The sequence below is a fragment of the Gobio gobio genome (assembly GCF_949357685.1).
Source record: "Gobio gobio genome assembly, chromosome: 23".
In the NCBI taxonomy this organism is placed as follows: Eukaryota; Metazoa; Chordata; class Actinopteri; order Cypriniformes; family Gobionidae; genus Gobio; species Gobio gobio.
Genome location: NC_137119.1, coordinates 36,687,697 through 36,714,090, shown reverse-complemented (window position 1 = coordinate 36,714,090; position 26,394 = coordinate 36,687,697). Strand labels below are relative to the sequence as shown.

At 38.7% G+C, this 26,394-nt stretch overlaps 1 protein-coding gene across 3 annotated transcripts in view; it reads left to right on the top strand.

The window, feature by feature from the left end:
- Positions 1 to 26,394, top strand: part of agap3 (ArfGAP with GTPase domain, ankyrin repeat and PH domain 3) — a gene marked incomplete at its 5' end in the record, with an annotated part of 270,237 nt that overhangs the window by 148,934 nt on the left and 94,909 nt on the right. For all 3 annotated transcript variants that reach the window (XM_079806208.1, XM_079806209.1, XM_079806207.1), the window contains 5 exons: positions 1,259 to 1,346; positions 14,437 to 14,522; positions 19,215 to 19,356; positions 19,725 to 19,859; positions 22,817 to 22,944. In XM_079806208.1, the coding sequence (XP_079662334.1) occupies positions 1,259 to 1,346; positions 14,437 to 14,522; positions 19,215 to 19,356; positions 19,725 to 19,859; positions 22,817 to 22,944 (579 nt within the window). The remainder of the gene's footprint in view (positions 1 to 1,258; positions 1,347 to 14,436; positions 14,523 to 19,214; positions 19,357 to 19,724; positions 19,860 to 22,816; positions 22,945 to 26,394) is intronic.

Genomic DNA, 26,394 nt, shown 5'->3' with positions numbered 1-26,394 from the left:
TAAGTAGGCGAATTGGGACGCAGCCTATTACTTCTCTGAGGCAAATGTGGATTTTCTGCTCGAGGGCGCCCTCTAGCCTCCAGTATTAATGAAACGTTTCGGTAACAAATGAGAAAAATTATACCTTAATAAATATCTATATCTCTAAATAAATGTATATAACAATCCATATCTACAGACGTAGATTCCATGCAGGCTTTGTTATTGGTTTAAAGGAACACTCCAGCGTTTTTAGAAATAGGGCTTATTCAACTTCTTTCCTACATTTAGATATGTGGGCAAATGCATTTTTGTCTCAGTGCATGCATTGTTTTAGTTTGGCAGGGTCGCCGCTTGCTTAGCTTAGCATAATGAATGGAATCCTATGTGTCCAGCTAGCATGTCCTAAGTAAAAGTGATCCAAAAACAAAAAAACCCACCTAATTACTTCTTTTGGCCTGCGTATTCACATCGAATACAAATAGCGATGCAGATTAAGACTAGGCGATTTCCTAGGCAGATATTGACTTGGGACTATATTATGGGGAAGCACAGGTGAAGCACTTGGGCGCAGAGATATCACGCAACACATGAAATCATAGTTTGGGGATTTCGTGTGTTGCGTGACATTTCTAGAAACAGTGGAGTGTTCCTTTAAGCTCTTTATCAGTGCTCACCTCGTCATTCCACTTCAATCTTTGTTATAGGAAGTCCTTCATCTCCAGTGTTTGAGGAGAAAGCCAGGTGTATCTGTCCTCGTGTTTGTAAAGCGATCCTTCCGCAGCTGGGAGGGAATTATCATCTGTTCGTGCAGGAACTGCCGTCATCCCGTGGACTGACAGGCGGAACACTTGCGTCAAGTTTGAGGAAACTCCTGAAAGTTGCTTTCTCCGCGGTTGAGGGGTTGTTTGATGACAGAAAGGATTTCGACTCGTTTAGAGGGAAGTCCTGGATGCAGAACAGATGTTCTCCATCTGTTGGTAGTGAACAGTTATTAAAACTGATTATTGTGTTTTAGGCCCATTTGGTTGGTCTCATGAACAAAGGGATGGTCTCTTTCAGTCTCACTCTCATTGAGAAGTACATTTCCTCAGTGATGCTACTGTAATTTGCAGCATCTTTAAGTTTTATTAGTTATTTCATATCCTGAACTGAATCCCACTGATTATCTTCCAGACGGTCATTTGTTTGCTATTCTGTTTTGTCTCTGCATTATACACCCAAACACTGCTGTTTGCTGCTCATATACAGCCTGACTCATGTCTGTTTCTCCATGCAGGGCATCGTGGGAAACCTGTCCAGTGGGAAGTCGGCATTAGTTCACCGGTATCTGACAGGAACATATGTCCAGGAGGAGTCGCCTGAGGGTGAGTGAGCAGCGGGGAGGGCCGACCACAGCGTTGTTTGTCAGGGCCAGCCACCCAACAAGACCTCCTGCCGCGGAGCAGACTTCGCTGGCCATGAATTTGTATGGTCACCTGTGCGCTGCATTTGTTTATTTGTTTTTATAAGAACTAGAGCTGTCGATTTAACGTGTTAATTTAATTAATGAATTATGGGGGAAAATGCGTTAAAATTATTAATGTATCCGCCCTGCCCCAGACCTACGTAGGTCATTCATACAGTTAATTGATGACGAACATGAAGCAGGGCAACAACTCTGCGTGATGGAGCCTATAGAATGCATTTAGAAAGACCCTAAAATTCAAGACATCAGGGCAAAAATACCCCTGTTTGAATTTTTCCTCATATTTATATCATGATATAGTTAAGCGATATCACACGAGTAATGAGCGCAATATCACACAAGTGCTGCTTTTGCACTCAGTTGTGATATCGATACAACCGTTCATAAATAAGAAGTTCATATTGTGTTATATTTTAGACAAAATATTATCTGTTTTTGCTCAACTTTACCAATGAAAATATTACCTGTGAAGCCAGAGCAGAACTGTTGTGCAAACGCAGCGGTGTTTAGTTCCTGAATGAATCTGTGTTTTGAACAAATCAATCGGGTGAACCAATTATTCAATGACTCATTCATAAAAAGAGCCATTTACTTAATTCCTGAATGAATCAGCTGTTTGAACGAATTGAATGTCATTTACCACCTACTGGCAGTTTTACACTTAAAAGAATGCTGCGTTGTTTCAACCCAAATATTTAAGAATTAAGCGCCTTAGTCAAAATACTAGCAGCGCAAATGCCTTACTGCTAGAGATGAGATGAGTCAGAATACTTTTCTGTGGTACACAGTTAGTGCTGATATATTTTAACTTGAACCTGGAACATGGCTCAAAAGTCAAAACAGTCTACAAGTTCAGTATTCTGGCTCAGTGGGTTTTGTTTGAACAAATTGAATGTCATTTACCACCATCTACTGGCAGTTTTACACTTTAAAAAATAGTGGTTTGTTTCAACCCAAATTTGGGTTAAATATGGACAAACCCTGGCCTGGATGCCAGCCGAACTTAGCCCCAGAGCGGTTCGGACCAATCAAATTGTCAGGGCGGGCTTTATACGATGATGGACAGAAGATCAACAGTAACGTAATCATCCATGTCACCGAAGAGCGCTTGGGTTAAGTTAGTTCTAATCATAAACTGAGAACTTGTTCGTATATGCATTCACCTTTACTATTTCTCTCAAAAATGATGATCATGTACGTGTAAGTACTCCGTGTATCCTTAAATTCTTTTTACAACACGGACAAAGATCGTTTACACTCATCTTGCAGTTGAGTTCTGTTTACAACTATGCATCGCTCCGTTGCTCTGATTGGTTGTAGGTCTATCCAATTGAGGTCTTTCCTGGTTCGGTTGAAACACGCCCCATAATCACAGCCCAATGGAGCAGTATCAGACTCATATTCTGTCTAGAATTGAGTATGACGATGCTAGACAAACCCATCTGTTGGGTAAATTTTTTTAATTAATTACAATTAAATTACAATTAAAATTTTAACCCAACGGTTGAGTTTGTCCATATTTGACCCAAATTTGAGTTGAAACAACCCAGCATTTTTTTTAGAGTGTAGTTTCTTATTTAGAGTATCATTCATTAACCCTTAAAGACCTAGACAGCTGCTGGCGGCTAAAAATAACTATCGTTCTAAAATGTTTTTTAACTTTTAAACTGCAAATCCAATCTGTATGCTGTAAAATGCACCGTAAAGAGGAGAATCTCAGATTTTCAGAAGAAGCAGTTCTCGCGATTGATTATTCAGAGGCTCCGTAGTGAGCGTGGATGCGTCATCAAAATCTGCAGCATTGATTCGTCAAGAAAACGCATGTGGGTTGTTCCCCTGAGCCAAACAGAAACGATTGTTGATCATAGTCCCACCCCCCACCCTCGTCAACTCAACTAATAAACACAGTGTTTCGTCTTTTGAACCACCAATCACATGTTTCTCTGACACAACTTGAAAGTGGGTGTGTATTTGCGTGCATGAAAATAAGCCGAAATAAACGCTCTCCTCTCACATAGCACAGCACACAAACATTTCTCTATTTGTATGTAGTTTGTGTTTTTCACTGTTTCAGTGTTCTGTTATTATATAACAATCTTTCTATTTCTATTTACTTCACTCCCTGGACTTTTTTGGACACATCTACATTGTCAGTAAATAAAATACACCTGTTTTCACTCAAAAATGGCTAGAATGTTATTATAATAAATGGCTATAACTTGCTGAGTGATTGCTACATGCAGACTAAATTTCATCTGGAAGTCTAAAACAACCAAGTCTAACTTCCTAAAGGAAAAAATCCAAAGTTCTGTTTGAGTTCACAGTAAAAACACAAAAGTTTTGCTGCCGTTTTTCTTAAAATTCTATTAATTTAACCCATTCTCAGACTAAATAAATGAGCTAGATGGAGACATCATGTTCTCCTGTTTAAATTGATATATGACACTTGATGCTAACTGCTAGAATGGGTGAGAAAATCAAAGAAAAGTAGAGGCAAATCAGGTGCCCCAAAAATGTTCTAGGTCTTTAAGGGTTAAAAAATATTTCATATTTCCATATTAATAATTAAAAAAAAACATTAAAGGTAAAGTTCACCCAAAAATGATAATTATGTTATCATTTACTCACTGTTGAAGCCTAAAAGTGTTGAAACAAACATTTGTTTCTTTCTAAAGCTACTTTTTATAATGTCTATTTGATGCTTTTCTCATTTAACAGAAATAATTACTTTAAATTATCTTCAGCCAAATTTGGTGTGTGATTAATTAGCATTTAGCTACATTACTTAATCGCCACATTGTGTAATTAATTAGATTTTTTAAAAAATGTAATCGCTTGACAGCCTTAATAAGAACACTTTTTGGCAGCTAGAAATACCCTGCAGTGGTTTTGGGATGAAATCGAGGTTAAAAGTCAAACTTTAGTCACAAGCAACACACTTCAGACAAGATGCTACATGTTGAAATTGTAGAAAGAATGGTAGTTTATATTATTTCTACCATTTAAAAGTTTGGGAGTCAGCAAGATTTGTTTTAGGGTTAGGTTAGGGATGTGTTACATTTAAAATAGTAACAATAAAGACATTAATAATGTTACAAAAGATTTCAATTTCAAATAACTGCTGTTCTTTTAAACTTTCTATTCATCAAAAAATCCTGGAAAAATGTTTCCACAATTATATGAAGCAGCACAACGGCTTTCAACACTGATAATCATAAATGTTTGTTGATTAGCAAATCATCATATTAGAATGATTTCTGAAGGATCATGTGACACTGAAGACTGGAGGAATGATGCTGAAAATTCAGCTTTGATCACAGGAATAAATTACTTTTTAAAATATATTAACATAGAAAATAGTTATTTTAAATAGGAATAATATTTCACAATATAACTGTTTTTGCTGTATTTTTAATCAAATAAATGCAGCCTTGGTGACTTCTTTCAAAAACATTTTTAAAAAATGTTACCGACCCATAATTTTTAATGACAGTGTAAAGAAATATTCCATGTTCAGTACAAATACATAATTAAAATGTGCACATAAAAAAAATACTTTTCTCAATTTGTAAAGGCAGACAAAACTTGTGTCGTCAATAATGCGCTTACACAATAAGCTTATGGAGTAACATTACAGCACAATCATTGTTAAAAAACATTATATGTCTTAACAAGAGTCTAGAGGGATAAAACACTTACTAATCTTGTCTGAGTAAGTTATATCTGATGTCAGTAAATATACATTTTTGGAAGTTTAATTAAAAATGTAACTATTGACAAACACTGTTCATGTAAAGAAATTCCATCTGTACTGCTTGTTTCCAACTGCTAAAATGATGATTTAGACAACTTCATGACTCATATAAAACAGATTCTTCTATTTAAGAATTAAGCGCCTTAGCCAAAATACTAGCAGCGCAAGTTCCTTACTGCAAATCTGACTTTTCTAAGTTTTTACTTAAGAGTTAGAGATGAGTCAGAATACTTTTCTGTGGTACACAGTTAATGCTGATATATTTTAACTTGCGTTGAACCTGGAACATGGCTCAAAAGTCAAAACTATATGTCAGTATTCTGGCTCAGTGGGTTTTGTTGGAAGCCCGTATGCACTTTGTGTTCCTCTTGAAGGAAAAAGACACTCAAGCCTGTTGGGACTTGTTTGGAAAGCAGTTCAGTCTCATTCAGTCAGATTCTCTGCCTCTCTCTGACCAAACTGTGGCGTTGATGTGGAATTATGCTCATGTCTAATGCAGTGAGAAAATGGAAATCGATGAATCACTGTTGGGACTGTGATTAACACACACCTGAGTGGTGAACTAAACTAATACATATTTGTTGTTCTAGAAAATGCCCAGGAAGCGAATATCAGTCTTTCTGTGATCTATAACTCACATCAAGGCAGAACAGAAGCTCTGCCAGGAGTTAATATTGTTGTTTATATTAATTTATTATTAAAAATGAACGTCTGTCGTGTTCTGTAATAAAGCCTTGTGCTCTGACTTCCCTTAGACAAAAGTTCTGTAATTTGTCTGGCTATCACCAGACCAAGCTCAATTTAAGATTAATCATTGGTCTGGGGAGTCTGCTATGTATTTTCTACTGCACAAGAGGCGTGATCAACGAGCATAAATTAAATTACTCTTTACGCAATTGGATAGTCCTTCAACCAATCAGACCAGAAGAGGCGTGATCAACGGGCATCGATCCGTTGCTTTGCTATCCATCATCGTGTTAAACCCGCCAATAGCGCGCCAGGTGGATAAGCCAGTCTGTGATTGGTTCCCGCAAAAGTGTAACAGAAGCAGTAGAAATGAATGTACAGGTTTCCAGACTGAGTTGCAGGGCGAAATCAAATTGCCGGCAGATCAGGCTGGGTTTACCCAGTCTATTCTGTAATGGTATCCAGTGGTAAAATAATAGTTTTTGTAAAAGATACACTATACTGTTCAAAGGGTGGTGTTGTAAAGCTGCATTTTTTGGAAAAATTTTGCAAAAATACAGGAAAAAACAGCAATATTGTGAAATATTATCATAATTTAAAAACTTTTTTCCTATGTTAATATATCCTAAAATGTAATTTATTCCTGTGATCAAAGCTGAATTTTCTATTTTCAGCATCATTACTCCAGTCTTTAGTGTCACATGATCCTTCAGAAATCATTCTAATATGATGATTTGCTGCTCAAGAAACATTTCTTATTATTATTAATTTTGACAGTTGTGTGTGTGTATATATATATATATATATATATATATATATATATATATATATATATATATATATATATATATATATATATATATATATATATATATATATATATATATATATATATATATATATATACACACTATTTTTGAAATAGAATCTTTATAAATGTCTTACTGTCACTTTTGATCTATTTAATGCATCCTTACTGAATAAAAGTATTAATTTTATGAAAAAAAGACAACACTGACCAAACTTTTGATGGGTTAGTGTAAATAAACATACCAAAACTTAACTTATCATGGTACTCCCATATATTAAAGCACCTTGGTGTTACCACCTGATACCACCCCTTTACCATGGTAAATTTTTTCATAAGGGACTGAATGCGTACATTATATTCATACAAAATAGTATTTCCATGGAACTACCTCAAAAAATACTATATGACTTTAGTAAATGTCCAAAAAGCCATGGTTTTACCACAGTATCCTGTCCAAAGACTTTGTAAGCGTAGACTCTTTCCTGCGTTGTCTGACATTTGTAATGTTGTCGTTGCGTTAAACAAGTGATTAATGCTATTGTGATTCATACCGCATGAATCGTTTGCAGACTTTCTCGGGTTTATTAAGCAACGCTTGATTGAAAATGTCCCTAATTTCTCTTAATCTTAATTTGTTATCTGTCATTTGCTCCTGCACAGACGAAGCTCTGAGTTTCCAAGCCGGTGCTCCGCCTCTGTGATTGCTCGGGTGTTGCCATGGCAACAGAGGGTCAGGCTGCCTGGCCCGCCGCCACCAGAGCGTGTCATCAATCCTCGGCGTTTACTTTTGAGTGACGGGGGAGAGATTAAATGTTTATGCCCTCTTGGCACCAGCTGCCCCTCTGAAATCTAAATTAGAGATTAGAATTATAACGTCGGATTCCTGAAGACAGAATCACGGCGTCGTCAAAAGCCTCAGTAAGACTTGTTTTTAGCTCGGAGCTTTTGCTGCAAAGGCTAAAAAGAAAATTACAATGAGAAACCATCTATTTTGATGTTTATACAGCTTTCTGCCAAAGTCTGAATTAGCAGGAAACTTTGCTGCAGGGATTTTTGTCCTGTTACATGATGACGTGTTCAGACGTGCTCTTTTCTGGCTCCAATGCAATTATCACCTACTTTAAAATCTTCAGTGAATGTGCTAGAAAAATGTTCAATTGAACTATTTTCAATTAAATAAAACCATTCCTTTTTATGGTTGGGGATATGAGCAAACCAATTGGTTCCTCAAATCATGTGGATTGTGGAGCTACTATAATACCTTTTCTAAATGACTGTGATTTTCAGACCTGTTTTGCATGCAGGCATGACTTGCATTTTCCTCAGTAGATGTAAATAATTATTTTTGCATTTTTATTATGCTTGCAATTTTATCTGGTGGATTCATGTTAGCCCCTTTCACACAACTATGGAAGCTTGTTTCTGCCACAGAATAAAACATTTTAAAAGATAATTGCCACTTTTTGACTCACAATTGAGTTTAAATTTAAAACAGAATTGCGTGATATCACAATTTCGTGTTATGTAGTCAGAGTTGTTAGCCTAGTAATCTAGACGCATCCTAGCGGCAGCAAATCTAATTTGTAGTCAGAGTAGACACAGAATGTAGCGTATACCCTGTCCGAATGATGGCCAAACTTTACTTTACTGTTAAGTTTATGTCCTTTTTCACTCCAAAAAATCATTGTAAGAGCTAAACAAACAAAGCATAAGAAGTGCGCATTAACGTCTCATTCACAAACTAGCTCTCCCCGTTGCATTACCATTAACATACACAGCAAATTACACAAAAACACTTACACAACTAACAGTAAACAAACATATACACAGAGCTTATGACTTTTCGGGGGTGCAGTTAATAAACTTGTAAACTTTGTATCTGCAAAACAACTCCGATAAACTGTGAGTGCGAGCTCTTCCTTTCCCTACCCATAGTGAAATAGGAGTCCTCCTTAGTAGGACAGATAATGTAGACCTTAAACGTAACTAAAATTAAATTAATTTACATACAATCAGTTTAATATGGAGAGGCACTGAAATGTAGACCTTCGTGTTTTTGACCTACAGTGTTACATGACGTGAGAAAAGTTAGTTATTTCGGTTTGTATGTTAGCAGGGACTTTAATCGTAACTTAACGAGAGTATGACAAACAGAAAATCCTCTCAGGATCCCAGAAGTCAGTGTTACAGTACCTCAGGCACAACATTTTAGCATTTTTGTAGCATAAACACCATCAAACCAATGAGAGCTTTGGATTTTCCAATGTTTCTCTATGGCGCTGACTAGAGATGCTCCGATCAGCATTTTTGGGGCCGATCACCGATTACCGATCACCAAGATCATGATCTGCCGATTGCCGATCACTGCCGATCACAGAATGGCAATCTTTTATCTATAATCTTGCAGAGTTTGCACCATTTGTAGAAATGAAACTAACTCTAAATTAACTGAGTCAAGATCTTGAAGAACCACCAAGTGTTTATTTTAGAAAATGAGATAACTTAAGACTATTGTAGGCCATCTTTCCCAAATAAATGTATATAATAAATGTATATAATTCTCACCTAAATATTTGATCATGCAGTGCATTTTTGTTTTTAAAAACAATTTTTCAGGTAGGTCTAACATTAGTATTGAGGTAAGAAATACTAAAGACATTTAATAAGAAATCAAATGTAAATTAATATTGGTCTTCCCTGAATAAATTAAATTAGATTCATCCTTACACTTAAGGTTGCAAAAGTTAGTCATTCAAGAGCAGTGGGTGTCATAAAGGTTCAACACAAGACAAAGAGAAACTCAGAGACAGCAGCAGTTTATTCGACAGCTGTCACTTTAAGAGTGAACACGGTTACGGTTACATGCAGTTGCACAAATGTTCACTCGCGAGTCACGACGGGGTTTACGTGCATACTCGTCAAGACGGTCATTTAGTACATACATATGTGTGTATCTGACCATTTCAGCGCACTTTGTACTCGCAAGCTTTTTGTGAGATGGCCTGTGTGTGTGTGTGTGTGTGTGTGTGTGTGTGTGTGTGTGTGTGTGTGTCCAGACCGTGCGCGCGAGTGCGGTTTGAACACTGGCAAGACTTAAAAATAAATGCAAATGATAAACTTTAGTGACAATGCGACACTGCCTCGATTGTGCAAAGTGGCAAATCCTGTGTCAACTGAGCACCTCGATTTTAGTGCAGATGCGATGCGCTGATGTGAAGCCATTTGAGCATTTTGAAAGGGAGAGAGAGCGCGCGCGCACGCTGTGATTCACGCGCGCTGTTTGTGAACTTATGTCCCACAGAACGTTTTCAAATGACTGCGAAAGTTATCTAATATAGAAATATGAATTGTACCTCACCTTCAGCATTATAATTATTTTACCCGCACTGGAAAGAGAATGAGACGGTGTCGCTGCATATTATGCCCTAGCTCTCACAGCAGGCGCGGGGTTTATGTGTCGTCAGCATGCGATCGGTTCATGAGATCGGCCTTTTTGGAGACCGCCGATCAACCATCCCAAAGCGATTATCGACCGATCATGATCGGTTGCCGATCGATCGGAGCACCCCTAGCGCTGACACCTAAAGATGTCCGAGTTCCGGTCCCAGCACAACTGATACTCAACTGCTATTGGCTCATCTGCGTTCAAGGGGAGGGGCTTACCGATAGGTCAATTGTGTTATAAAGTCAGAGTTGCAATTGCAATTATAATCGTGTTATATCGTGTTATGTAGTCAGAGTTGTTAGCCTAGAAATCTAGACGCATCCAGCGGCAGCAAATCTAATTTGCAGCCAGGGTAGTCTAGCAACTCCTTTGGCTTACGAGCTGGAAAAACCAAACTCTAGTCAGGCCAATCACAGTGTGTATAGAGTTGGTGGGCGGGCTTAACATAATGACGGCAGAGTATATGTAAATGTATTTGGTATTTGGGGTAAAAGGCGCACCTGCTATCAGGGCGAAAATCTAAATAATTAACATGATAATAAACAGCTGGATGATTTTTTTTTTAAAGTTTATTGACATGACATGTTTAGATTCAGATGGTATATATCATATATTAAGTTGGGTGTCCACCTTAGAGATAATCAATCACCATATTTATAATGAAACCATCATATTTAAAAAATATGATATTAATCAAATCACATAATTTATTGTTACTACTGTAAATCTATATCCAATTATTTTAATGACAGTATATTTAATGAACAAAAATGAATTCTTTTATTTATCAAAATAAACAGAAATTAGTACAAACTTTGCTGAAGTGATTTTAAACAAGTATTAACTTAGACATTATTAAAAACATATTATTTTAGCTAAAGTATTTGTTTAAATAATGTGTGCCTTTTGCCCCAAGGTGGTGAGCCTTTTACCCTGTGTTTTTTAAACACAATAAACCACTTTTATGATTTATTTCCACACAAATTCTGTTGCTCCTTAAATGTTCAATACAAACATATATATTTTTCTGCAATCATACACTATGGAAGTAGTGAAAAACCTTTTTCTTAAGGTGTGCCTTTAGCCTCGTTTTACCCTAATGTTACATCTTCCCTTACTGGTAAATAGCCAGAACCGATTTACCTGTATTTTTGAAAAGGTCCTGTTCACACATGATCTCTATACCGGTAATTTACCAGTAAAGACTGTGTGAAAGGGGCTATTGACAACATGAACATTTTGTTCTCCTGTAAGAAAGAAAACCATGCTATAACTTTTAGCTTTTAGGCTCAAGGGAAGGATTTATGGAATAAAAATAACTAGTACGGATTCTCAGGACACAGGTGAACTAATTAAAAGTGTAGTGTGCTTGATGTAATGGATCTATGGATAATATCTCTGTCGATGTGAGGTCACTGGTTGGAATCTCCATGTAGGGTCATCATGCGTTTCGTTCTGCTATTATTAACATCCTTCACCGGTCCGCCGGGCGGTACTTCAGTGCCCTCGCTGTACCTCTTAATGCCAATTTAGTCCAGGGGTCACTGAACTTGAAAGTAATGACTGGCCATGCGGCACGAACTTTAGCAGGTTTCAGTCATACACTGTGGAACAAGCATTCAGTCATTATATTTACCCAATAAAACCTCCCTTAGGAGGTTTTCAGAATTGACAAAGCCCCATCATGCGTTTCCCAGAAGGAAGCAGAGGTAAAGTAAGCCTTTGATAGATTGGCCAAACAGGTTATCAGAGTGAAGTCAGGCACTGAATGAACTGAACTAAATGCTGCCTACCTTTTATAGTGATATAGTGCATTATGCTCGATTGTTGTCACATGTTCTCGTCACATTGCTTGTTTGGGTGTCCAGCTGTGAGATCAAATAATGAATCTACAATAAGTGTTAGAATTGTCACCTTAATCACTTCCTGGTTATTTATCAGGCTGTGCATGGAAATTCAAGTTCATTGTGTACAATTAGGCCCCCTCGTTTAATCTGTTTTGTTGTTTCTTGCTTTATTAATCATTTTATTATTGAATAATTATTGAATAAGTATTATTTTTATTTTAAAAATAGGTTATATATATATATATATATATATATATATATATATATATATATATATATATATATATATATATATATATATATATATATATATATATATATATATATATATATATATATATATATATATATATATATATATATATATATATATATATATATATATATATATATATACACTAATTATTACATTCCTTTATTATGTAAATTATATATGTGGTTTTCATTAAAATGTGTTTTTTCATTTATTATTTTTATCAGGCTGTTTATAATACAGATTATTTATTATATTCATATATTTTATTTATTTTATTATTTAGCATATTTTTTATTATTATAATTTATATTATTACTTAGTATATTTATTATGTCAAATATTTTGTTCATAATTAATTTAATTATTATTTTTATTATATACATTTATTATTTCAGTATTATATATTATGCTAATGTATTTTTTTTTAACTAATAAACAGTTTTTATTATATATATTTTAAATTAGGGATAGGCATTTTCAAAAATATTTTATACAAAAAAATAATATTAGAATATTCGTTAATAACAAGAAAGACTTAATTTTTTTAATCATTACGTTAAGTTTTTGTAAATCACTGTGAGTTTTAGTTTGCGTTCAGATTTCACTGCATTTATGGCCAGGCCAGCAAAACAACCTATGTAGCAAAATTCAAATAGTATTTTAATTTTTTGAATAATAATTACAGATTTAATAGATTTAATATTATTCACTATTTTTTTTTCATGTTTTCATTCCGTTAAAGGGTTAGTTCACCCAAAAATGAAAATAATGTAATTTATTACTCACCCTTATGCCGATCCACACCCGTAAGACCTCCGTTCATCTTCGGAACACAAATGAAGATATTTGTGTTGAAATCCAAAGGCTCAGTGAGGCCTCCATCGGCAGCAATGAAATTTACACTCTCAAGATCCATTAATGTACTAAAAACATATTTAAATCAGTTAATGTGAGTACAGTGGTTTAATATTAATATTATAAAGCACTACTACAAAAAAACTTCACTGACGCTCTGAAGCTTCATGAAGCATTGTTTTGAAATCGGTGAAGTGGTTTTTTTGTTTTTTTTCGTGCACCAAAAATATTACAGTCACTATATAATATTAATATTGGACCACTGTACTCACATTAACTGATTTAAATATGTTTTTAGTACATTAATGGATCTTGAGAGTGTAAATTTCATTGCTGCCGATGGAGGCCTCACCGAGCTTTCGGATTTCAACACAAATATCTTCATTTGTGTTCCGAAGATGAACGGAGGTCTTACGGGTGTGAATCGGCATAAGGGTGAGTAATTAATGACATTATTTTCATTTTTGGGTGAATTAACCCTTTAACAAACATTTATTACATAATTTCAATGCCATGCCGCTGTATCATTCTGTTCCATTCAACGGCTGCTGCTTAAATTTTCCAAGCAGTTCAACCAAATCCAGCCCTCTTCTCTCCAGGCTGTTGATGTATTCTACTCATAGCCTTGCCTTTTTAACCGGGCATAATCTTTGAAGAAATCACCCTTCCCCTTTTGTCCCCCTAGATTTCCATAAGGCAAATTTCAGTCTGCTCCACAAACTTTCCTACTATAAAAAATGCAATTTAATTTGAGGGAATCTCAGTGGCATCAAAGTTCCATCAGCTTTCAGAGCCAGCGGCTGTGAGGAACGAAAAAAACATCTGTAGAGGAGAGAATAAATGAAGGGTGAAAAATCAAAGTCTCACTGCTGGTGTCGAAATAACTCCGATTTCGGATAAGCCTCGCCTAATTTCATTTGTTGGCTGATATTTATTTTTTATCAGTGGCTCTACTCGTTGTTAACAGAGATTCCCATGTTTTCCATGTGCTGTATTATGAAGCAGGAGCGATGGCGGCTTTCTGCTGGCTTTAATCATTAGTCGTGTTTAGACATACATCCCAAACACTCATTTGCATGCTCACCAACTCAATTCGCTCTTTCTCTCTCCTTCTCCATCCCTTGTCCAAAACACTTCAAAACTGCCAGAAGGTACACGTAAACTGAAAATTGGAAATGTGTCTCTGTTCGTATTGACGGGACTGGAGGGTGTTCCTCAGGGGTGAATCTTCAGTCCCTCAATCTTGATGGCGTTGACGTCAACTGCACAATGCCTGTTGGTAAATGAGCTTATTATAGAAACAGTATAATTAATGTTATTGTGTGTTTTTGCAGGAGGGAGGTTTAAAAAGGAGATTGTGGTGGATGGACAAAGTTATCTCTTGCTGATCAGAGATGAAGGCGGCCCCCCAGAACTGCAGGTAAGCCGAAAGCTGGGCAATTTTAGCATTGTTTATATACAATTATTGTGCGTGTTGACATTTTGGATTAGCTTTTCTTTTGATATTTTCAGTTTTCATTTTTTTACTTATAGTACTTTAACTTGTAGTTGCCAAGCCTAAATTTATAATTCTAAATTTTATAAAATGTACTTAATTTTAAGTTTGTTTTTCATCTAAGATTTACATTTGATTTTATTTCAGCTTTATTTCAATTAATGAAAATATACTTAATTTTAGTTCAATTGTTTTTTATTTTAGTTAATTTTATTTTTCAAATGTTTTATTTTATTTAAATAACATCAGATTTCTCTATAATAACTATAATAACTAGAACTATAATAAACTATAATAGTTTGAAAACTTTAATAAAACTTATAATATAAGTCAAATAATTAGTTTGCTCAAAAATTGACTTATTATAATTTGAGCAGAATGAACATTTTGCATAGCAAAATACTGCAGTGACCAGTGGCTATCAAAGTCCATAAATTTGTCAAAATGATTTGTATATAGAGATGGTCAGATTTTAATATTAAAATATGATAAGCTATAATTGCTCATATTATGGCTGATAACCAATAAATAGCCAATATTAAAATTCCTTGCTAATTTGTCTAATAAAATCAAAAAAAAAAAAAAAAAATCAATTTAAATGCTAATTTGGAATTTAGGCATCACAACATTACTGTACGGTTTGAAAATGGATATTCATTTTGAGATTGGCTGAAGATTATATCATAAATTATTAGTGTTTTATAGATTACCTTAATTCAATTCAATTCAATTCAAATTTATTTGTATAGCGCTTTTCACAATACACATTGTTTCAAAGCAGCTTTACAGAAAGTGCATTTCATAGATGTACAGTAAAAATGTTAGAAAGACAATGTTAAAGAATAATGTTCGAAAAAGTTAATCAATCGTGTATTAATTTAGGCCATAACAACGCTGGCGTTGAGTCGTCTCTTCACAGGCGTCGAGTCGTCTCATCACAGGTGTCGGGGCATCCGAAGTCTCCATGAGAGGCTGGATACAAACTGGAGCTGATGAGCTATTTACCTCAGGACTAGTGTCCCGAGATAACAACAGAAAAGCAGATGGGAAATGATTAGCGTAGCTGCTGTTCAGAATATTATATTAATGCTTTTGATCCGATTTAACTGTAGTATAAAAAGATAATTATAATGTGAATGCTTGGCTAAAGAGATGCGTCTTTAATCTAGTTTTAAACTGGGACAGCGAGTCTGAACCTCGAACAATATCAGGAAGACTATTCCAGAGTTTAGGAGCTAAATGTGAAAAAGCCCTCCCTCCTTTAGTGGACTTAGATATCCTAGGAATGACCAGAAGCCTCGAGTTTAGTGATCTTAAAGAGCGCGATGGATTGTAGGGCGATAGAAGATCCGTTAGATACACTGGAGCTAAACCATTTAGGGCTTTATAGGTTAGTAGCAATAGTTTGTAATTGATACGGAACTTCACAGGTAACCAGTGTAGAGATGATAAAATTGGTGTTATATGATCATATTTTCTTGACCTAGTAAGAACTCTAGCAGCTGTGTTTTGGACTAACTGTAGTTTGTTTATTGAGGATGCAGGACAACCAGCTAATAAAGCATTACAGTAATCTAATGTAATCTACAGTAATCCTTAACCCTCCTAATGCATTAAAAAACAACTTTTGCATTCCAGGGTCTGTTTGGACCCGGTGGAATGTAAAACATAACTTCATATTTTTCCAATCAGTAACTGCACAAAGGTTTTGAATGTTACCATGTTACCCTTTTTATTAATTAAAAAAAAATGTAATTCTTTGAAATTTCCCATTTTTCAAGAACTGCAGTAAAAACCAGTTTGATGCAAGAAAATATTTATTAAATATTTATTAAATTAATATTAAATATTTTTTATTAACATTTATGAAAAATTGTATTTGAATATATCATTAGATGAAAAACTCATGACTGCTAAAAAAAATCAAAATTTATGAAAGCTACATATTCTCCTCTAAACAAACAAGACCAAAATAACATCAATATTACTCTGAAATGTTTTCAAACTAAATATATTATGTTTACTTGCATACATTTTTACTTTTATATGAAAAAATGATGATGATAAACAGCTTGAATCTCCTTTTCATGCTGCAGTGGTTCATCAATAGGTGGCAGCAAAGTAAAATGTGGACTTTTTCTTTTCCAAACGCTCTTTTCTTTTTAAAATGTAGACTATTTGGTCTATGAACATAGCTCTACAATCACATTAAGACATTCATTTGTTTGTCATTTTATTTTAATTTCAGAATTATTGTGCAAGCATGTTTATAAATAACTCGCACAAAAAAAAAGTGCCAAAAAATTTGAAGGAAATAGGCTAAATGTATTTTACAGAAGTAATTTGAGACAAATCTAATTAACAGATGGGGGGGGGGTATAATTTAATGTGGAAAACCACAGTTCACATTAAGGTCAAAATCTGATCAAAATATATGACAGTCTTAACACACTCACAAAATTTTCTTCGTACTAAAAACTATGGATTTTTTTAAAAATGTATATGTACCTCTTCTGGGTCAAAATGGACCCTAATGCAAAGTGAGCTTTAGATGATGGCAAAGGTTAACTAAATGTAAAAATAGGGGAAATGAACATTAAAAAATTGAGCCGTGCACCCAATGTCTGCTTTTACTGTATGGAAAAGAGCAGCGTGAACATTGTTTAAAATATCTCCTTTTGAGCTCCACTGAAGAAAGTAAGTCATTTGTTCCATTAAGGACATTTTCTGGTCACGTGTTGACGTCTTAACTGTAGTTTTTGTGGATACAAACCGTTCACATATTACCTTGTAAAGTACTAGTAATACCCCAAACACCTTAATTATCTTGTTCAATTTGCAGCTCCAGGGTTGCCTGCTGACGCGGCGCTACAATAATTGATGATATCTGAGAAAGTGAGATTTTTCACAAGTTGAGAAAAGAAGAGAACTGTCCAAATAGCTGTTAAAATATTTCACAAATGTGTCACCCAGTCCCCATTCCCACAGCAGAGAGCGGGATGTGGTGCCGTGTCATTTTGAACGGCTGTACTTGCCCCGTGGGACCCATTTCATGGTGGCCCTATTTTCACATTTTGCTGCGGCTCAGTGTAATTATAGTCTGATGGTTCTCATGGCAGCTTTCAGCCGCGCCGAGCGGGGATGAGTACTCGCTTCCTGTGTTGTGGGAACGGGGATTTCGAGTGAAACTTTTCTGCCAGTGTAGCTCCTGGTGGAATAGCGGCGATAATTATTCTCTGTTAGTCTGTGTTCCGTTTAGCTGGTTTTATGGTAATTCGTAATTGATTAGAATGCAAATTACCACAAGAATTTGTAATACGGCCCTTCAGATTTCAAGCAGACGTCAGTGAGTGTGTCTCAGGGCTCTGAAACAGTTCGAGTTACTGGTCGTGCAAATTTATCCATGATTAGAATTATTCTCCTGCAGGTAATGGAAAATAAAAAGAGGAATAGAGGCATGTAGGCTTCAAAGATTGCTTAAAATGACTGAAACGTTCCTTCCTACACTGCAAAATAAAACTAGCATATACAATGGTTCATCTACTCAATAGCACTTCAGATTTAGTGGGGTGTGTGTGTGTGTGTGTGTGTGTGTGTGTGTGTGTGTGTGTGTGTGTGTGTGTGTGTGTGTGTGTGTGTGTGTGTGTGTGTGTGTGTGTGTGTGTGTGTGTGTATACAGTACCGGTCAAAAGTTTGGAAACATTAAACATTTTTATGTTTATGATGTGAAAGTTTCTTTTATGCTCATGGAGGCAGCATTTATTTGACCAAAAATACAGTAAAACTGTAATATTGTGAAATATTATTACAATTTAAAATAACGGTTTTCTATTTTAATATACTTTGAAATAAAATGTATTTTTGTGATCAAAGCTGAATTTTCAGCATCATTACTCCAGTCTTCAGTGTCACATGATCTTTCAGAAATCATTCTGATATACTGATTTATTAACTATTTAATATAATTTTGTGGAACCTGTGATACTTTTTTCAGGATTTATTGATGAATAAAAGTTAAAAAGAACAGCATTTATTCAAAATATAAATCTTTTCTAGCAATATAAATCTTTACTATCACTTTTTTATCAAATTATCAAATCCTTGCTCAATAAAAGTATTAATTTCTTTCAAAAAAACGAAAGAAAGAAAAAATACTGACCCCAAACTTTTGAACATTAACGTATATTTTTACAAAAGATTTCTGTTTTGAATAAATGCTGTTCTTTTTTTTTATTTTTATTTTTTTACTTTTTATTCATCAAAGTATCACAGGTTCCAAAAAATAAAATATTAAGCAGCACAACGGTTTCCAAAACTGATAATAAATCATCATATTATGATCCTGAAGGATCATGTGACACTGAAGACTGGAGTAATGATGCTGAAAATTCAGCTTTGCATCACAGAAATAAATTACATTTTCCAAGTATATTAAAATAGAAAACCATTATTTTAAATTGTAATAATATTTCACAATATTACTGTTTTTTCTGTATTTTTGATCAAATAAATGAAGGCTTGTATATATAATATATTATGTAAAAGAGCAAACGCTGTTAGCTATATTAAATGATTAAAGATGCTTGGATTGATTATGTTTTGTTTGCTTGTTTTCAGTTCGCTGCATGGGTGGACGCGGTGGTGTTCGTCTTCAGCTTGGAGGATGAGATCAGCTTCCAGACGGTTTATAACTACTTCCTGCGTCTTTCCAGCTACAGGAACACGGCAGAAGTTCCCATGGTGCTGGTGGGGACGCAGGGTGAGTCATGACACCATCACTGACTCTATTCTTCTTCTACAATACAGCACAGGATACACAAAATTTGATGTGCACTTGTTTTTATTAAATCTGCCATGAAAGTCTCGCACTTAGTCATAGTCTAAAGGTGACAAAATGGTACATTTGTCTTGTTTTAACAAAGCAGCAGGCTAGTACGTCTCATCTGCCGTAAAAGACTCTTTCTTACGCATTTGCCCATTACTTGTATGTAAATTGCACTTTGATGAGACACATATGCATTTAGGTGCTGTACTGTCATTGTGTGTGCCAGAGAGCTAGTTTAAAAGAATAGTACACACAAAAATGAATACTGTTTGCTGTGTCTTATGACATCATATGTCTTTTAGACGCCATCAGCGCTGCCAACCCCAGAGTGATAGATGACGCCCGGGCTCGGAAACTGTCCAACGACCTGAAACGCTCCACGTATTACGAAACTTGCTCCACCTATGGTCTTAATGTGGAGAGAGTCTTTCAAGACGGTGAGATGCCTGATGTGTTAACTAGTGTCTCTGAACACACTTTCAGTGTTTATGCAGTGTTAAGTTTTTATCCTCAGGTGTGAGTTTATCATCCTGGTTTGCAGGTTATATTCTCTGTTCTTCGAGACCGTTATGGTCGCCATCTGTAAATGAAGTGCATAGCTTTCATTTATGAAAATGGACCAGTGTTGAACTGAAGTACCTTGATGCTGATGAAAATTCTTGGCAACGCTGTCTGGGCATCCTGTGAATGCATTAATAATTGAAGGGGTTGTAAGAATGTCTTTTTAGACCAAAAACTAATGCATTGTGACAACTTCCAGAAAGAGATTTATGTATTATCCCTTCATCACAGCACCTGTTAGTGGGTGGGATATATTAGGCAACAAGTGAAGATTTTCCTCAAAGTTGATGTGTTAGAAGCAGGAAAAATGTGCAAGCGTAAGGATTTGAGCGAGAGTTTGACAAGGGCCAAATTGTGATGGCTAGACGACTGGGACAGAGCATCTCCAAAACTGCAGCTCTTGTGGGGTGTTCCCCGTCTGCAGTGGTCAGTGTCTATCAAAAGTGGTCAAAGGAAGGAACAGTGGAGAACTGGCGACAGGGTCATGGGTGGCTAAGGCTCATTGATGCACGTGTGGAGCGAAGGCTGGCCCGTGTGGTCCGATCAAACAGACGAGCTACTGGAGCTCAAATTGCTCAAGAAGTTCATGCTGGTTCTGATAGAAAGGTGTCAGAATACACAGTGCATCACAGTTTGTTGCGTATGGGGCGGCATAGCCACAGACCAGTAAGGATGCCCATGCTGACCCCTGTCCACCGCCGAAAGGACCAACAGTGGCACGTGAGCATCAGAACTGGACCATTGAGCAATGGAAGAAGGTGGCCTGGTCTGATGAATCACTTTTTTTTAACATCACATGGATGGCCGGGTGCGTGTGCGTCACTTTCCTGGGGAACACATGGCACCAGGATGCACTATGGGAAGAAGAGAAGCCAGCGGAGGCAGTGTGATGCTTTGGGCAATGTTCACTGTTACTTTGACACGTACCACGTACAAAGAGTTTGAGGTGTTGACTTGGCCTTCAAATTCCCCAGATCTCAATCCAATCGAGCATCTGTGGGATGTGCTGAACAAACAAATCCAATCCATGGAGGCTCCACCTCAACACTTACAGGACTTAAAGGATCTGCTGCTAACATCTTGGTGCCAGATACCACAGCACACCTTCAGGGGTCTAGTGGAGTCCACGTCTCGACGGGACAGGGCTGTTTTGGCAGCAAAAGGGGGACCAACACAATATTATATAATATAAAAATAAGGCATGTGCTTTATAATTACTAATAAACAACCAATATCCTGGTAATATGCATGCTAATAAGCAACTAGTTAATAGTCAGAATTGGGCCCTAAACTAAGTGCTAACAATAATAATAATAAGCAGTCCATTATTACTACTACTACTATTATTTTGTTTATAATGCATATGTTTTATTGACGTCTAGTGTCTAGTGAAGTAAAGCAATAATTGAAAATCAGTTAAAACAACATTGATCAATCTCTATAAGTCTGCTCTTGATCATATGTTTTAATGCATTCGTCTTTAAAGGTATGACCCTGAATGGGTATTTAGTATTATATCATTTGTTTATTGTATTATATAGTATACATACAGTAGGTTTGAAATATTGTTGTGAGACACTCATCCAGTGTTCTGCTTTTATCTTCTCATCTAACAAAGAACCGTGTTTTCCAGTTGTTTTTATGCTGCTAGTGGTTAGCGCATTTACAAACAATCCTAAAAACCAGTTGGAATATCAGCGGCACTCTGAGTTCACTGATAGCGCTCCCTTCCGCCCACTGTCGTCATGTGGCATGAATGTATTGCAGAGTAAGCTACAGAAACCTGCCCACACATCTCTTTTGTGTCCTAGCCGAGGTAGAGTGGTTTCACAACACCTAGAAATACACATTACATAAGTATTTATCAAGCAGCCGCACAGTAATCTGGCGTAGCTGCTCTATATATCCATATGAGACTTCCTCCCGCGGTTGCAAGGGCTGCGATAATTCGAGCAGCTTTATTGCTCCATGGTGTTGCAGTTTCCTCCGCGCTCTCCAATATCATAGTTGTCAGGATGGATTTCTCTCGGCCCTGCGTTTATTGCCGGGGTGTTGACGGTTGGCGTTTTCTCCTGCGTGTAATTGCCTCCTCGGGCTGCATTTGAAATAATTAAAAGACAGAGATGCGTTTGTTGTCTGGAGACGGTGAGCCGTTCGACTTTTTGAAAACGCAGACGGATAAACATCATCTCGTCCTTGCTTCGCCTTCCTCTATACAGCTCTCGTTTGTCTGTAGTATTGAAGTCATCTTTCTTCCTTCCTTCCTGTCTTTCTTTGTTTTTGTGAGATGTACGAGTGAATAATGTTGAGTCACTTGTTCAGCGACTGTAGGCACATTGTACTGGTGGTCTCCAGGGTTCCCAGTTGTATGCAGTAAATCTGCACCAAGACATTTCACAGCTGTGGAAGAGACCGTATGTGCGTCATTACAATCGAATTACAACTGAAAAATTTTACTTGCATAAGTTATGAACATCTCCCCGCAAAATATTAAGCACCGAATGTAATGTAAATATCGTTCATCTTCCTTTATGAATTGCATAGAAAAATAGTAAAGAAAAATTGCAAAGACATAGAAAACGCCACGCAGCTGACACACATCAGAAACGCCATGCTCACGCCACACTGCCAGTGTGTAGCCAGCCTTAGCTCTGCAGCCAATCTCACCACAGAGGCAAGAGGCGTTTCATTTCAAAATATCTCTACAATATCAAAATCAAACCTACAATCTATAGGACATGTCAAATGTTTGTTTGTGATTATATCATATACATGTATGTTACATAGTTTAGATTGCTTTCAAAGTTTAAATGTTTATGATATGTGATTGCAGTTGCTCAGAAAGTGGTGGCGCTGAGGAAAAAACAGCAGCTTTCGATTGGTCCGTGTAAATCTCTGCCCAACTCTCCCAGCCACTCGTCTGTCCCGGCCGCATCCATCCCCTCTGTACACATTAATCAGGTGAGTCTGGGGCATTCGTGCTGATCTAGGATCAGCATCAGTCCTGAACCAGCTAGCATGCAAACTGCAAGATGAATCTCAGAATCTTATTTGGAAAAGAAACACATTTATATGCCTTCCAAAAATGCACCATATTTATATTTTTAACAACTTTTATCAAAAAAGAAATTAAATAAAATGACAGAAATATTGATTATAGTTTTACAACAGTAACAGTAATTGTAGTAGCTATGATATTTAATACAGAAATAGGTTTACCATGGCATATTATTGTAAGGGATGAAGTGGCTCAGAGTTATTAAAGGGTTAGTTCACCCAAAGATGAAAATTCTGTCATTAATTACTTACCCTCATGTCGTTGGACACCCGTAAGACCTCCGTTCATCTTCAGAACACAAATGAAGATATTTTAGTTGAAATCTGATGGCTCTGAAAGTCCTCCATTGGCTCAATGGCACGGTTGTCACGATCCCACACAAGACAAAGATAGAAGATCCAAATGCAGTACGTATGATATTTATTGAGGGTAAATCCAAACTCAGTGGTCAGTCCAGGCATAGGTCGATATCCAACAAATCAATCAAACATAAACAGGAACAAAACAACGGCAAGAACAGAACTCGGAAGTGGGGTGATACAAACAAGGACTCCGTGACACATACTAAAACAGACAGGGTATATATACACACACAGATCTAACAAGGTGATGGGAAACAGCTGAGTGCAATGAACTGATGAGTGACAAACAGAATGCTGGGAATTGAAGTCAAAATGTGAAAGACACCGTGAGAACGAGGACCTCTAGTGACAACCGAGGGAAACACAACCAGACACTGTGACAGTACCCCCTCCCTACGGAGCGGCTACCAGACGCCCCATAACATAACTACCACACAATACAAGAATTCAGGAGGGAGGTGGAAAGGTGGAGGATCAGGGGGAGGGATGGTGGGCCAGGTCCATGGCGAGGAACAAGGACAGGGGGTGATGGCTTAACTGGCGGCCAGGACGGAGATGACAGTTCATCTGGCGGCCAGGGCGGAGACGACAGTCCATCGGGCGGCCAGGGCAGAGACGACAGTCCATCTAGCGGCCAGGGCAGAGATGACAGTCCATCTGGCCAGGGCGGAAACGACAGTCCATCTCGTGGCCAGGGCGGAGCAGACGACCCTTCAGACGGCCATGGCGGAGATGACAGTTCATCTGGCGGCCAGGGCGGAGACGACGGTCCCTCGGGCGGCCAGGGCGGAGACGACAGTCCCTCGGGCGGCCAGGGCGGAGACGACAGTCCATCTGGCGGCCAGGGCGGAGACGACAGTCCATCTGGCCAGGGCGGAAACGACAGTCCATCTGGCGGCCAGGGCGGAGACGACAGTCCATCTGGCCAGGGCGGAAACGTCAGTCCATCTGGTGGCCAGGGCGGAGCAGACGACCCTTCAGGCGGCCATGGTGGTGATGACAGCTCATCTGGCGGCCAGGGCGGAGACGACGGTCCGTCTGGCGGCCAGGGCGGCGATGACAGTCCATCGGGCGACCAGGGTGGTGGAGACTTTCCCTCAGGCGGCCAGGGTGGAGACTCTCCCTCGGGCGGCCACGGCACTGGAACAGACACCAACTCAGGCACTGGAACAGACATCACCGGCTCAGGCACTGGAACAGACACCACTGGCTCAGGCACTGGAACAGACACCACCGGCTCAGGCACTGGAACAGACACCACTGGCTCAGGCACTGGAACAGACACCACCGGCTCAGGCACTGGAACAGACACCACTGGCTCAGGCACTGGAACAGACACCACCGGCTCAGGCACTGGAACAGACACCACTGGCTCAGGCACTGGAACAGACACCACCGGCTCAGGCACTGGAACAGACACCACTGGCTCAGGCACTGGAACAGACACCAACTCAGGCACTGCAACAGACACCACCGGCTTAGGCACTGGAACAGACACCACCGGCTCAGGCACTGGAACAGACACCACTGGCTCAGGCACTGGAACAGACACCACCGGCTCAGGCACTGGAACAGACACCACTGGCTCAGGCACTGGAACAGACACCACCGGCTCAGGCACTGGAACAGACACCACTGGCTCAGGCACTGGAACAGACACCAACTCAGGCACTGCAACAGACACCACCGGCTTAGGCACTGGAACAGACACCACCGGCTCAGGCACTGGAACATACACCACCGGCTCAGGCACTGGAACAGACACCACCGGCTCAGGCACTGGAACAGACACCACCGGCTCAGGCACTGGAACGGACACCACCGGTTCAGGCACTGGAACGGACACCACCGGCTCAGGCACTGGAACCGACACCACCGGCTCAGGCACTGGAACTGGCACCACCGGCTCGGGCACTGGAACTGGCACCACCGGCTCGGGAACTGGCACCACCGGTTCAGGAACAGACACCACCGGCCCAGGAACAGACACCACCGGTCCAAGTGTGTGCGTGGCCCACACACACCACATGGCTGTGGCCATAATGGCCAGTGTCGCGGTCACTGAGGCCTCAGGAACAGACGCCTCTGGCTCAGGAACAGACATCACCGGCTCAGAAACAGACACAGAAACAGACACAAGCACAGGCACAGACTCAGGAACAGACACTGGCTCCGGCTCAGGAACAGACACAGGCACAGACTCAGGAACAGACACTGGCTCCGGCTCAGGAACAGGCACTGGCTCCGGCTCAGGAACAGGCACTGGCTCCGGCTCAGGAACAGGCACTGGCTCCGGCTCAGGAACAGGCACTGGCTCCGGCTCAGGAACAGACACTGGCTCCGGCTCAGGAACAGACAACACTGAAGGTCTGAAGGGCGTTTCCAGGATCTGAGCTAGACGCTCTAAATAGCCGATCAGTGCCCCCCCGGCCATGAGAATGGGCATCTCCCGATCTGTCTCCGACTGGGCAGACGTGGCTTGAACCATCTCTGACTGGGCAGATGGGACATGAACAGTCTCTGGTTGGGCAGACGGGACGTGAACAGTCTCTGTCTCGGCAGACGTGACGTGAGCAGTCTCTGACTGGGCAGATGGGACTTGAACAGTCTCTGAATTGGCAGACGTGTTCTTCTTCCCTCTTCTCCGTCCGTAACGGCGAGATGGTGGTTCCTGTCCGTCTCTCACGAGCCCAGGGTCGAATGGGGGCCATGGTGGAAAGTGGTGTTGGACTTCCTCTCGACCACCAACCCCTCTGCGACCTCCCCGAGTCCCACGAAAAATGACTAGGCGTGTTCCTTCAAACATATCTCTCCTCTCCCGCTCGGTGGCTGGGGAGGAGAAGTTGGAATACATACCGCTGGATCTAGGGGGACGGAGTCCTTCTGTCACGATCCCACACAAGACAAAGATAGAAGATCCAAATGCAGTACGTATGATATTTATTGAGGGTAAATCCAAACTCAGTGGTCAGTCCAGGCATAGGTCGATAT